Source organism: Cyprinodon tularosa, unplaced genomic scaffold (genome assembly GCF_016077235.1).
Source record: "Cyprinodon tularosa strain WSP-4 unplaced genomic scaffold, ASM1607723v1 ctg263, whole genome shotgun sequence".
NCBI classification, from domain to species: Eukaryota; Metazoa; Chordata; class Actinopteri; order Cyprinodontiformes; family Cyprinodontidae; genus Cyprinodon; species Cyprinodon tularosa.
In genome coordinates this window covers 429,639-444,101 of record NW_024038967.1, presented here as the reverse complement: position 1 = coordinate 444,101, position 14,463 = coordinate 429,639, and the positions used below count along the sequence as shown (strand labels likewise).

General features: G+C 38.8%; 1 protein-coding gene across 1 annotated transcript in view; it reads left to right on the top strand.

Annotated features, from left to right (window-relative positions):
- The window catches only part of LOC119786036 (neuronal migration protein doublecortin-like), a 35,503-nt gene that overhangs the window by 9,450 nt on the left and 11,590 nt on the right, over nt 1-14,463 (top strand). Inside the window, exons 3-4 of the mRNA XM_038289085.1 lie at nt 2,413-2,753; nt 12,891-12,993. Of these exons, the coding sequence (XP_038145013.1) occupies nt 2,413-2,753; nt 12,891-12,993 (444 nt within the window). The remainder of the gene's footprint in view (nt 1-2,412; nt 2,754-12,890; nt 12,994-14,463) is intronic.

Genomic DNA, 14,463 nt, shown 5'->3' with positions numbered 1-14,463 from the left:
TAGTTGGGGAACTGTCAGCAAAAAAAAAAAAAAATGCAGCATTTTATTTGTATCTTGACCTGTTAGAAGCAGGGGAAAGGGTCACCTTTGTTACCTTTAGGCCAGCAATGGTGTCATGTTTGCCGGGGCCTTGAGTTTTAAATAAAATCTAAAATCAAGTTTTTCCAAACGTCAAACTTCAAAATCAATTTAGAAATGTGTCTTAATGGAATGTGACTCAACATGCAGGAGCTCTATAAACGAGATCCAAGCAGGAAGCAGGGAAATGTTTTGTTAGTCTGAATTTGGGAAACCCAAAACACGCACTGAAAATTGAGATATTTCAAGCCGTTGAGGTACCAGGTGCTGCACATTTGTTTAGATTTGGGTGGATTCTCTTCGTATAAGGAAAAAAAAATTTGTGGTTCAGAGCAACATGTTTCCAAACCATTAAAAGAATAGGAAATTAGAGATAAAGATGGAGGTGATTTTTCCATTCATTCCAATTTATTTGAATAATCAAATTGTATGAAATGAAACCTTTTCTTTTTGCTCTACTAGATTATATTATTTCAACTCGTAAAGGAAACCAGAAGTTAAACCACTTTGGGAATAAATCGTGTATCTATAAAGAAATATTTCATTTAAGAATATGCAGAAGCTTTACGGTTCCTGTGGGAAGGATGTGTGTAAGAAGAAAAAAAAAAAACGTAGAAATGTTATTTAACGAGAGGTGAAAAACCCCAGAGAGAGAACTTAGATCAATTTCCTACTAGAAAGAAAAAAACCCTCTTAAACTTAGAAATGATTAAACAAAATTTGTTTAAGGTTTTTCAGATGATCTTCTGGGTAAAATAACTAAAGATTATTATTCATTTTGTTCAACCCTTTTTTTATTTATAACCTAGTGTTTCAATGAGTTCATGACAGGCTTTTATTTTGGCAGTCCTCCTGAATGGTTAACTGAGATGTAGGGAAGCTCTAACGGTTGTTAGAGGGACTTTATCCTATTTGCTGGAGCTCTCCAGCGATGAGATTTATTGTTTTGGTTTGTCAAACGGATCCCTGTTGGACTAAGTTGCTGATATTTTGAGCATTTATTTTTTATTTCCTTGGTAGTCGTCGTTCATCTCAGAAGAGTGGTTTTACCTGACATATGAAGATAACGGGGATGAGGGGCATATTTTCCGTTTCCGTTTTGTTATATTTAGACGTCAAAGGTAAGACAATAGGTCATTAATTAAAAGTTTTTTTTTCTCTCCCTAATTGAATGTATAAAACATTTTGTGGAAAAGTTAATCTAGAACATTCTGGGTGTTTTTAAAAAATGCTTCCCTCATTTTACCACAGGGGTTGGGCATTGGAGGCTGTTAACAAATAAAGACAATGTGGAAGATTATTCAAAATCTGTTTCCTTCTCCAGATCTTCCCTCTCCAAAACACATGAAACATCTTATTTCCATTAACCATTGATGTTTCTTAAAAGATAGAGATTCACCATTATAGAGATCAACCAATAGTTTTTTTAAAGGCCGATACCAATTATGGGAAAAAATTCATTTGTTGATATATTGTGATTTTCGACTGCCCAATATAATACCGATCTTTTAATTCCTAATATCGATTTAAAAAACAAAACATTTTAACCTTATGAGGAAAAATGGGCTGCCTCTGCACCGTCACTCTGGCAGATAGAGCTGTGGAGCCCATTTGCTGTGCGGTGCAGCTATATATTTGTAGTTGAGGCAGTCACAGTGGAAGACGTGGACTGACTCAAACTCCAAAAAACATGGATACCAATTTTGATTGCTGGAATCTGCAGTATGCATCACAATATGCAATATCGTGATAATATCGTATTGCAACACCAAGCCAATACTCACCCTACTGTCCAACTGATCCCTGATATGTCCTGCAGATTTTTTTTTTTTTGTTGGGGCAGATTCCTTAGATCTATAATACTTTTTCTTCCATGATTTCCATGATAGAATGACAATAATAATAATAATAGTTACACAAGTCTCAATTCAAACTAAATAAAACATTAATTACCAAATCAAAGCAAGCAGGCAATACTCCATGCAATCTGTTGATGTGATACAGCCATGATCTTTTCTGGCAATCATTTTAACCTAAAAAGTAACAACATAAAGTAGATTTAAGTAGAAATTTCTTGATCCCAGCTTCAATCAGCAGTCAAGTCATGGTTGCTAAATGTGCTAATGAATGGGTGAATATATGCAAACATCAGTTGATGAAAGAATGACAGGAAAGGAAATTCAGTTTATTATATTGAATGAGAATGAATAGATGTAATCTATCTAGCTGATCCGTATCGCTCATACAGGGTCAGATGTTGATTTGGCGCTCTGAGACTCTCAGGTGTCAAATAGCTCAACACACTAACCCACTTCTTCTCCTTCTTCTCCTCAGGGGAAAGCTATGTTTGTGCATCAGAGAACTTCTACAAGAAAGTCGATTACACAAAGAACGTCAATCCCAACTGGTCTGTGAACGTGAAGGCCTCTGCGAGCCAGAAGAACATGCAGTCTTTGGCTGCCAAGGCTGCCGGCGAGTCCAGAGAGGGCAAAGACTTTATCCGACCCAAACTCGTCACTGTGATGCGCAGCGGCGTAAAGCCTCGCAAAGCCGTCCGCGTCCTGCTCAACAAGAAGACGGCACACTCCTTCGAGCAGGTGCTCACCGACATTACGGAGGCCATCAAGTTGGAGAGTGGAGCGGTCAAGAGGATCTACACGCTCGACGGCAAGCAGGTAGCACACACTTGTAGTCGGGGCTGAAAGGAATTTGCTTTCTTATACTTTTCCTGCATCTGAGTTGATTGGAGGGCAAAATGTAACTGGAAATAACTGCAGCCCTGTAGAATTCAAATATGAGAAGCTGCAGAGGTGTTGGTCAGACTGCATTTGTTTAGACTTCCGACGGCCCCTGACCGGAATAAGGATGCTGTAGTGCAATATGTAAACAAATGGAAATTTGTGGTGAGAGCTGGGGACAGTTTACCTTTCATTCCTGTGCATTTGGCCATGCACACACACAGGTGTAGAGATTAAAGAATCGCATAGGTTGGGCAGACTTTGCTCATAGCCAACAGTGATGTGGTTAATCCATGAGAATGCAGAGGGACAACAGCCTTAGTATCCAATGATTCCCTTGTCTATAACCTTTGTTCTGACTTGCGGTTTCCAGCAGTTTGTTCTCCTGTCTTGTGGTTGAGGCCATTATTAGGCCTTCCAAATGCCTTAGTTGTAGAGTAACATTTTCTGTCAATGGGAATCCTGTGATGTTTTGTCTTCTTCCCACTGCATCAGGATACAAAGGACCAAACCCTGCATTCTCTTCTCTCATCATATTGTCCAATTATTTTATGAATGTGTACAAATTGATCTTAAATAATGAGGGAGTCTAGACAGACCTTTTACAGGTATAGGGCCATACAAAAGTGCTCATACCCCTTTGAGCTTTTTCTCAGATCAATCATAAACTCTTGGGTGTTTTATGTGACAGAGTAGAGTAAAATTTTAAAGTGGAAAAAATGGAACATGTTTTCCTTATTTTTGGTAAATTAAAGTCTGAAATGAATCTAAATATCAAAGAGATGGGTCAGGATTTAAAACAACTGTTTCAAATTCTGGCTATCACGTATGGAGCCCATTTTCTGGAAAAATAGCACATTGTGGGGACCCACTGCTCCTTGTGGGACTTGATGGCTGGACCTCATGCAGGGAATTGATGTTTGTGGGTCAGAGGTCATGTTTAGGACTAAGGTGTGAATGGAGTTTAAGGCAAGGTTCACGGTTAGGCTATAGAAATTAATGGAAGTTAATGGAAAGGCCCTGCAAAGATAGGGAAACAAATTTGTGTGTGTGTACTGGTTTATGTTGCCTATTTAGGACCTTTTTTTGGTATATTAACTAACCAGCTGAGGACCAACAGACCTTACGGGAACAAAAGGCCGGTCCTAATGTGGCATAACCCCTTTTTTACTGCAGAGAGTCAGTTTAGAGTCTGGCTGAAGTAATTCATTGTATTAATTCGATTATTCGATCTTTGGAAAAATCGTCAACTAATTTAGTAATAAAATTGCAAATTGCAATTTGAACATTTTGTATTTAAGTTAAAAAAAAATTCTTCTCTCAATATGCTCTATCCAAAACTCCTCAAGCAGAAAAGTTTAGTTTCACCTGGTTTAATTTCGTAAAAAGTCTTCTTTAAGGAACCTTTGGCTTTGTGTTTATTGTTAAATTAATCGAAAAAATAATCAACAGATTAATCAATTTGCAAAACAATCTTTAGATGCAGCCCTAGTTTAGCGTTAAAATGAATGTGAATTATCTTTAGGTTAAGGTTAGAGTTAGGTATATTCTGTTAATGGTTATTTGTCCGGGCTACGCATAAATGCAGTGACCTAAATAAATGTAAGTCAATGTAAAGTCTTGATTATAGATAGAAATACAAACTTGGGTTTGTGTGTAAATTTTCAGCTTAAAAAAATGCATCCCTTTTGGCTCAGACTGCAGGCTCCTTTCCTCTTGCAAAGAGACGCAGCGTTTTTGGTTTCGTTTAGGAAATAAACCCCACTTGGCTGGTCAGATTCACACCTCATTACTCAAGGACTGTGTTTGACATGTTGTTATTCCAACCGCTTGGCGAGACATAAGAGACGTATAAAACGTTATATATTTCTGTTAGACCAGAACAGGCTGACTAGGACACTGGTTGGAGTTTATTATGGTGTTTCATAGGGTGTCATATGTCTAATTATCTTGATTGAAGGGCAAAAATGCTAATTTTATTGGCAAATCTTATGATAAGATCATATTATTTACCTGCTCAAATTAAGGGTAAATATGTTCATTTTTAGATCAGTTTTTGCAGTGCAGTGGGACGCACCTGGAAGGCTGCAGAGAGTCCTTTTTGGGATTTGAGAAAGTGTTAACTATAGTGAATACGAGGACAGAAATTAAGAGTGAAAGTATGAGTTTGTTTTTAAGGGAAAATAAATCACAGCAAAAGAATATCTATTTCATTGATTCTTTAGTTTAGAAACAAAGCCCTGTGTGGTAATTAACTTGATGAATCAGTTGTTTTTCTACTACTGTGAATTACTCCAGCTGACGAGGTGGACATCTGTTCCTCTGATGTGGCTACATGATCTTCTGCAGCTTTGAATAAAGCTTAGATTATGTTTTCAGCGTTGTGCTGCCGTCTTTTTCCTCCTTCCTTTTGAAAAGAGGCCAGAAACATGTGTTCAGGAGGAGGGGAGGTGTTTTAAAAATGATAGATGGGAGGGATTTGATGTTAATGTTCTCTCCCAGGGGTGTGCTCTGGCTTTCCTAATGATTCTAATTACTTTCTGTCATTTCATGCTAAATTTTTGTCATGCATTTTTGATGGTGTGATGCCACACTGAATTAAGCATATTGATTATGAAGTCAGAGTATTGATATTCATCAGAATCGGTCCCAGCTGATGTCCGGCTTGATTTCAGGATCTGTCGTCGCTGCAGGTAGAAATGTGAGGGAATTTTTGTGGCGGGTTATCTGGGTGCCTTTTGTCTGCAGAGGCACACTGCAGCTGCTGTGTGGTGAAGGTGATATGGTGGAAAGCTCAAATTGATGCAGTGCTCGCCCCTCCCTAACTCTATGCGCCGATCCTCCTTCTCCTTTTTTTTTTTTTCTTCTTCACGTTTGGTTGCTAGGAGACCACATCCCAGGCACAAAGAGAGCCCAGCTGGTGTGGACCGGTCTGTCGGATCCCACATCCTGCAGCGGGTGGGAGAGCTTCACCATCAATGCGAGTCTTTGGTTAAAATAAAACATGTCATGTTTGGTAACTTTTATACATTCCATGGCGTTTGACGGCCGTCATGGTTATATGTTTTGTTTCAGAAGATGATGTCGCAATCGATAAAAAAAATTTTAAATGTCCAAGGATGTGCTAACTTGCATCCCTAAAATGGCCACTCATCATGCATGGTGTTCCTCTTTTTGCTCGGTGTTGTGTGGACTCTGCTGACTGCCAGCCCTCCCTTTCTTTTTCTCTCAGAGTCGAGCACACAATCATTGCCGTTTTCCTCTCATATGCCGGCGCTTTTTAGCTCAATCAGCTCAATAGAGGGAAGGGTGGGGCCACTAGATTCAGGGTTTCAATCCTGGAACAAATTGGGATTTTTTTTTCTTTTCACTGATTGGCACTAATTACTCTCTTTAAAAGAAAAAAAAAGTGCACAATTTGCTCTTCCTGCTGCTAAAGGCCACTTATTGAAAATTGCCAGTAGCCATTTTGTATTCATCCCTCATTGATGAAGGTGTCTGCAGGGATGCTTATCACTGGTCTCTAATGTGTGCATCTGATTTGTTCCTAAATAGTGTTATTTCTTGTTTTGTTTTATCATCTGGTTGGTGCATGTGAAGTATTTGAAATAGAGGAGGGAACAAAGATCTTCAACAGATTTCTGCCTCTTTTAGTGTACTTTGAAAGCATGTTTAAAACTTGAGCCTTTTTTTTTAAATACATTTTTTGAGAAGCATCATGTAGGCACAAAGTCTGCCAAACAATACAACATTCCAGTGTTAAGTATATGTGTGGAGAATGTTCTGCAGATGCGCATTCATTCAGCTTTTAATATCTTAAATCCACCCATTAACAGACAAAAAAAGCCTGCTTTCCCCTGTTATCAGGGCTCTTGCAGTCTGCCTGCTTCTCATCATGCTGTGGAAGCGGTTGTCATGGCAATAAGCTCTCCAGTGATGGATTCAGCTTGTGACAATGGCTGTGATACGCTGAGTAGGCTCTTTACATAGTCTTACCTGCCCTGCCCCCCCCCTTTATCTGTCAGAATCCCACTTCCTTCACATCTTACTAACTCTCCCTCCCACGTATGAACATGTGGAAAAGAACTGTAGCAGAGGGGCGTGGTCCCACATAGATGGAGCCATGAGGCCTCCCACTCAATCCTGTCAAACTCTGATTTCCTCCTTGAATGCCACATCAACAAGTGAGCATGACCTGCAGGGAAGATGAGGCTTGAACCACATCAGTCAGTCAAACGGAAGGCCTGGAGCTTGGGGGGGGGGGCTATATAACAAGCACTGGGCACCAGCTGCGCACCATGACTGTGCACATATAACCCCCCTCCAAGAGGCTCATCCGTGCCCCAAATGCACCAACAGAGATGTTGTGCCGCTTGTCAGAGCTCATAGACGGTTCAGAGATCTGTTCCAGATTAATTTTGTTAGACCAAAGGGAGTGGTTTCCATCAAATGTATCCCTCGTTCTGCTTCACATCATGTATCTTTCTTTAATTTTCTTAAAATGCTACAATTTCTGAATATTGAAGTTAAACCAATACATTCTGGGAGACCATGAAACTAAAAAATCATGTCTGGAATATTATACCTTATATGGAATACTAGACTCCATTATTGGTTGAGTCTTTTTGCCGACGGAAATATTACAGCGGGGATGTTTTTTTTTTTTTTTTTTTTTTTTTTTTTTTCCCCCCATGGGTTAGAAAAATAATGTCATCCCTCTTTTTGACATTTCTGACATTTATTCATTGTTTTTCCCTTCACTTTGGATTTTTAGAAGTTGTTCATAGTCAGAGCTTTAATCCAGAAAAAGCGAAGCTGCAGAGCCTCAGCATTTGCTCTGCACTCCACAAACCTGTCCTTCATGAAGACATGACTACAGTAGTAGGAAGAAACTTAAAGTCCAGTTCATGTGGAAACAGGTGCTCCGATTAGATCAGACCTAAATGAAACACACTGAGATTCGTAGTAGAGAACAGTGAAATGATAGGATCAGGATTTTCTTCTTCACCAACAGGGAAACCCTATGTAGGGGCAAATGTTCGCTGTGCAGCCGGACAACAATCCTGAACATCCAGCTAGAGCTACGGATTTAAAAATGTATTCATGCGTTGGAGTCGTCCAGTCAAAGTTCAGACCCAAATTTAATTCATGATCTGCCACAAGACTTGTATTTGGATGTCTACAGGCTTGATCTCCATCTAAACTGACTGGGCTGGAACTATTTGGAAAAGAAATATGAAAAACCATTAGATTCTTTTTTAAATGCCCCATAAAGGCTATAAAAGGGAAATGAAATGTGGCTCCAAGGAGTGTTCATTCATGGGAGTGGAATATAAACCAGATTTTCTTGGTTATAAAGAGAAAATTAATTATTTTGTGGTCTTTTCTTCCTACTTGCTGTTTAGTACACATTTGTCACATGTCTTATTGTTGTTGTGCAACCCTGCTGTGCTGTTTAAGATCAAACATCATGCATTTAAAGCAGTTAGATATACTTTATAATTTGCTGACTCATTGGAGCATTAGAGGGAAGTCCATTACTCAGATGCTAAATGATTGCACTTCTACTCAGAGATCAATTGATATGCCTTTATCAAGTTAGGGATGAGATATGAGGCGGCGCATTATTTTTGTGTCTCCTCAATGACGATCTGAGTGAATAAGGTGGAAACAAAAAAACAAATGATTGTCCTACAGTTATCCGGTTTGCTGCCTTATTGGTGCCATTAATGCAAATCAAACAAAGTGCATTCATTATTTTTTGTAGGTTGTTTTCATCAGTCACTGATGTCTTAAGATTGAATCAGTTTTTAACAATTTTATTTCTACAGGATTATTCAAAGCCCACTGTTTGGGTCCCTTGTATCTGATGGAGGGCTGGTGGTTTTCATCGGGTCATGTGGTTCTGACAGCTGGTGAGGCACAGATTAAGGATGGGCCTCGGTGTGAAGGAGGGTGGAGGAGGGCACCCAGAGTCTGGACAGGGGCAGTTTCAAAAAAATTAATCCCTGACCCCCTACTTTAGATAAACTCAAATGGGTATGATAACACTGTGTGCTTTGCCTATATAATCTCTTTTTGGTTTGTTTTTTATAAGCTTTCTATAAGAATTATATATATTTTTCTTTTATATTATCCATGGATAGCAGTACTTGCTGGATGTGGTTGACATTTTTCCATTGAGAGACGTTCCTTCTTAAATTAGACAAAATTAGAACAATAGATGGTGTTCGTCTCCCCTCTTATCTGTCAGTTTTGACATTTGCATTCAGTCAAGTTTCAGTGCAGGTTTTCTTAATCCTTCTGGCATTCACTGATGCCAGGTCCAATACATTATTAAAATAAATGTCATGTATATGCTTTCAGATTTAGAAGCTTTAAACTGCGTTTAAATAAATCACATTTCTGCATAGATAAGATAAAGTGTTGTTGATTTTTACCCATTTATAGAAAATTTGTTCATAGACTCTAAACTTTGATAGCCAATCAGTGGTTTGAATTGAAGGGCCATTTTAACCCAGATATGCTTGATTTGAAATTGTAAAGTCCCACCTCTATTGATGCCACTTACGCCGCTTGAAAAGTGTTTCTGCTGCAATATTTGTTAAACTTGTCCCTTTGTACAAATTAGCTGAATTCTGGTGTTTACTAAAGTTGGAGCTAAAGCTGCAGAGGTAATATGATTAGGGTTGCATGATGTCCTGGTTTGCATAAAGAACCTCTTTATTTATTTTTTTTCCACAGAAAGTTTTCCTAAATGCAAAGAAAGCAGAGCTGTGCCAGTGGCCCATGTCATGACCAACATGTGCACAATATTTCTTAGAACAGAACAGATAAAAGGTTTTAATACAAAATATGGTTGAAACTATGTTTAAAGGAAAATAAAATTCAACAAAGATTGCAGATTGGTATAACTGGGTAAATCCGGGGATTTTCAAAGAGCTTTTATGTAAAGTCTGCAAATTTTCATTTGCTATGAGGGGAGTAAGATGCAATTGGACACTGGGTTAAGAAAGAAACAGGTGAAAACTTATTAAGCATCGTAGTTGCCCCACTTTTGTAGATCTGCTCGCCCTAATTAAGATGTTGCTGCAAAGTTGATGGATGGGTGAGAAAACATCCCTATTAACGCTGATACTAGTGACAGCCACGCTATTTTAGTCTCTTCAGTGTAAGCTCAAACACTATTATAAATAAATAGACTGATTAATTAAAGAGTGTGTAGGCGACATTGAGCTCTTAACTTTACCAAAGCATTGCAGAATGTTTGAGCTCTAGTAAGTAGCTGCATATTGCCAAAACCTTCTGATACTTCTGTAGGGTTGCCAACGCTTCTATTTATGTCAGCTCATCATGCTGGAATTCTATTTAGGCTTGAAAAGGACCATCTAAATGATATCAGGATAAAAGCTTGATATATGCAACCTCATTTTATCAGAATCAAATTGTTTTTGCTCTTTTCTTATATATAACAGGAATATGTCCCTTAAATGTTAACCTACTCTCTGAACAAAACGATGATCAAACCATGGTGGTTTCTTATTAGAAAATGATACATGATAAGAATGACATCACTTCCTGTGTCTTTGTTTTAACTTATGAGCCAATTTTATAGAATCGTTTGGTCATATTCTTTCTCTTAGTTTTTCATTCTATTTGCAGAAAGATTGAACAGATTGTTAAAGAACTAAACTCTTCTGTGGTCTCCCTCTGAGGTAATCCCAATCCTGAGTTTGAGTAGAGATTTAGTTCATAAAGATTAAGATAGCCCTTGTTTGGATTAGATCTTGATCCTTTTAATCAGCTCTATTGTTAAAGCTATTAAAACTAACTTCTATCTATCCTCCAGCTCAGAACCGACAGCCTGGTGTTTCTGTTGCTCCACATCACTACGCCTATTCTAGATAACATGGTTCTATCTCCTTATAATAAAATCACTAGATAACCCAAATGTGTTGCCTTTGAATTGGGAATGGAGAAAAACTAATTAGGGTTTGATCCCTGGAGTCAAAGCACCATCTTCATTCGTATCCTCGTATGGATCCAGGGGGCCTGTATCCAGGGAGTTTTTGTAAGGGTCCCCCCCCCCCCTTCGTACAGCTGTTAAATGCCACGCCAGAAAGTCACCACCGCCACCGCACACTTTTGGCTTGTCTAGCAGGACTGAGATTCAACATGGCAGCTGGTGGGGTGGAGTGTTCTCAAATTATCTGCAGCTCATAGTTTGGATGCGCATCACAAAGGGGAAACCACGATGCATCTCGACTACCCTGGCATCCCTCCAAACACAGAGCCGGGTTCTGGGCTTGGGGCCTCAAAGAGTGTCCAGCAGAGTGATTCAGTTACATTAGCGCTGCTGTGAATGCGTTTTTCTCAAAAGTTAGGTTTCAACAGGTATAGAATATTGAGCAGGAAGTCTGTCAGAGATGCTCCACTAAGAATAAAGCAGCTTTTAGATTGAATGGCTCTAATAGGCGTGTCGGGGCTGTATAATGGAGAGTGGAGGAGAAGGTGTGGCCCAAAGACATCTGTCCACTAAGTAGGCCATATTGTTTCAGCAGCTGCTGATTGAATGGACCCAGGGGAAGGAAGTCAAAGCATTTAAACATTATAGAAAAGGTGTAGCCTTATCAGTTTTGTTTGCGCTTTTGTCTGCCCTTTTGTTTGGGTCTGTGTGTGTTTTGTCACATGAACCAAGTGTGGCTGAAGGCATGTTATCTAGCTGAGTAAGATACAATGGAGGTGTGCTGAGAACTGGAGGTTCTACTCACAGGTTTTCACTTGAATTGTTTCACAGGAACATTCTTTTCCTTTGGTGTAGGTTCAAGAATAAAATAATCTTTCACCATGGATCACTTTGAAAAAAGCAGTATGTAAAGTCAAGGAATCCTCAGAACACAATCAAGAAACAAGAAGCACATTGCTTTAATTCCAGCCTAAACATTTTTGTCCTTCCATCTTTGCCCAGCTTTTTCATCAGCCTTATATTGGTTTGGGTTTGGGCTGAAAGTATTTGTAAGAAATAAATCTAGCATAGCATTTGTGTCAACCTTAAGGCACTTTGAGATAATCAAATCATCCAGACAGACAGGACAAACATTTTCTCTCTAAGAAAATTCTAAAGAGCTGAATAGGGGTGTTGGGTAAAAATCCATTTGGATTATATCAGGATTTTTGGTTGCCCAATATAATATTTTTTTTTACATCCTACTGTAATATCAATAAAAAAAAAAAATTATAAAAAATAAAACAATGAGGGGAAAATGGGCTACCCCAGTATCGCCACAGATAGCGCTGTGGAGATCTTTTGCTGTTGAGGAAGTCGGTTTAAGACGTGGATTGACTCAAACCCCAAATAGGTTCTGATTACATAAACATGCATTGGCTTTTTTGTCTATACATTTAATTTTGATAGCTGGGTTAAAATATTCTAATACATAGTGATATTGCAATATCGTGATATCGTATTGTGACACATGGTGTATCGCAAAACATATGCCAATACTCACCCCTAGAGCTGAGAGCATGATAGTGCAAAGCTAAAATACAGTTTGTTTGGTCGAAGCCGATAAACAGCGACCTGGTATTAAAGATTTTCAGAAAACTGATCAAAGTTGCTGAAGGAACACCTTCAATTCTATAAAGCAGTATTCATTTCGAGTATTTTTGTTAGACCTTTTAGTGTCTCTGGTCAATTTGGACAGATGGCTACACATCAGCTGCAGTTGTGATATGTGATTAGTATTGGTATACAACAAAAGCTGGGTGTTCTGTTGATATGAAACACTTTAAATAAAAAGAGATCAGATGTTTGGCCTCATGATGTGGAGAAGTAAATTAAGATACCCACAGTTGAGCTTTATGATTTTGAAAATATGTTATCTTTCAAGTTTCCTAATAATGCAGCCCTAGCTTAAGGAACACCAAACCTGAGTGGTAAAGACTCTGTAATGCCTGAAACAATCATTGATGCATCTGTTTGATAAAAAAATACCCACATGTGAAGACAAACTGTTGGCTGCTTGATGCAATATTGCCCTTTTTTCTTAACTATTTTTTATTCTGCCTTCAAAGGTTACCTGCCTTCAAGACTTCTTTGGTGATGACGATGTCTTCATCGCCTGTGGACCAGAGAAATTTCGCTATGCACAGGACGACTTCTCACTGGATGAGAATGGTGAGCATGAAGGCAACAGCAGGGGTCTTTCACGAGTAAATGCACAATGTTGGAAGATGTATTCACTTGTCTGCCTCTTTCTACATCCCATTTTTAATTCATAAGCGCTAACATAATATTGGCCCAATGTTTACAGCTGTAATAGCTTTAGCTCTTCTGTTAAAGCATTCCAATATCTATTACTTGCTATCTACGTGGATGACACTAATATTGGACAGGAAGTTAACCCTAACCCGGTCAAGTTTTCCAGCACTAGACTTGCTGATCCATGTCCTTTTGGATAAACATTGGTACCCTGCCCATGGTGTGGTCACGTCGTAACAGGAAAAGGACATCCTTAAGATGATCCCAGAAAATTGTCTCCCAACCACTTGGACATTTAAACATGTCTCCACAGCTACAGACTGTGGTGGAGTTTTGCTTTGCACTATTGAATCCCAATGTTGCTGTCGTCTGTCAACCTCTGTTGGGCTTTGAGATCCACTACAGAAATGAAACAAAATGTAAAAGCATCACTTAAAAACAGACAAAACCAACTTATTTTGGTTGTTGGTACTCTTTGTAATATTATTACATTAAAGGTTTATATAATCAACCAATGGTTTGGGTAATAAGTCAACATGGATACTGTTTTGTTGGTCAGAAGCTGAAAAATGTGAGAATCTCTGCTGTACACCAACACATCTGATGCAGGGCATCGTATTTGGTTATGCAAGGCTTGGATCCAACCATGGAAACCCATTCTAGGACACGCAAAGTTTTGTGTTATTACACAGCTTACCACTTCATGGCCCAGTTGTTGTTTCCAGTTGATCCCACTGTGTTAAAGATGGTATATTTACTTGTGAAATTTAATGATTGAGCTTGAACAGGCAGAATCTTTATCCAAGTACCAGACCTGACATAGCGAGCTCCTGAAAGCAATCCATTGTTTGCAAAAGTAGTAAGCAAATATTTTAAATTATTGATCTGATTATAAAAGGCACCAAAAAAGCAGATTTTTAAATCAGGTGGAGCCAGTTAAGCAGTTCTGGATGGGGCACATAACAGACAAAAACTGTTTTATATCTTAATGTAAAATGAATATGTATTTTTTCTCCTAATTACTGCTCAGAGTAATTTTATTTTTCAGCTAAGGGAAAGCGTGAGTATGTAGGCTCCAGTTAACATTTATTTGATTGCTAAATTAGCTGATGATCATTTAATAATAATTTAACCTTATAGATCTCACATTGGAGAAATTTACCTCTGTTTTTAACCCATGCCCTTGGGGAGCAGTGGGCTGCCATTGTGGAGCGCCCGGGGAGCAGTGTGGGGTTAAGGGTTTTTGCTCAGAGACCCAGAGTGGCAGACTGTGGGAGTGGAGCTCGAACTCAGAACCTCAGAATTCCAAGATCTATGCCCTAACCACTAGGCCGCCACTCCCCACTTAGATAATTTATTAATCAGATGAATTGTTTTTAACCCAAA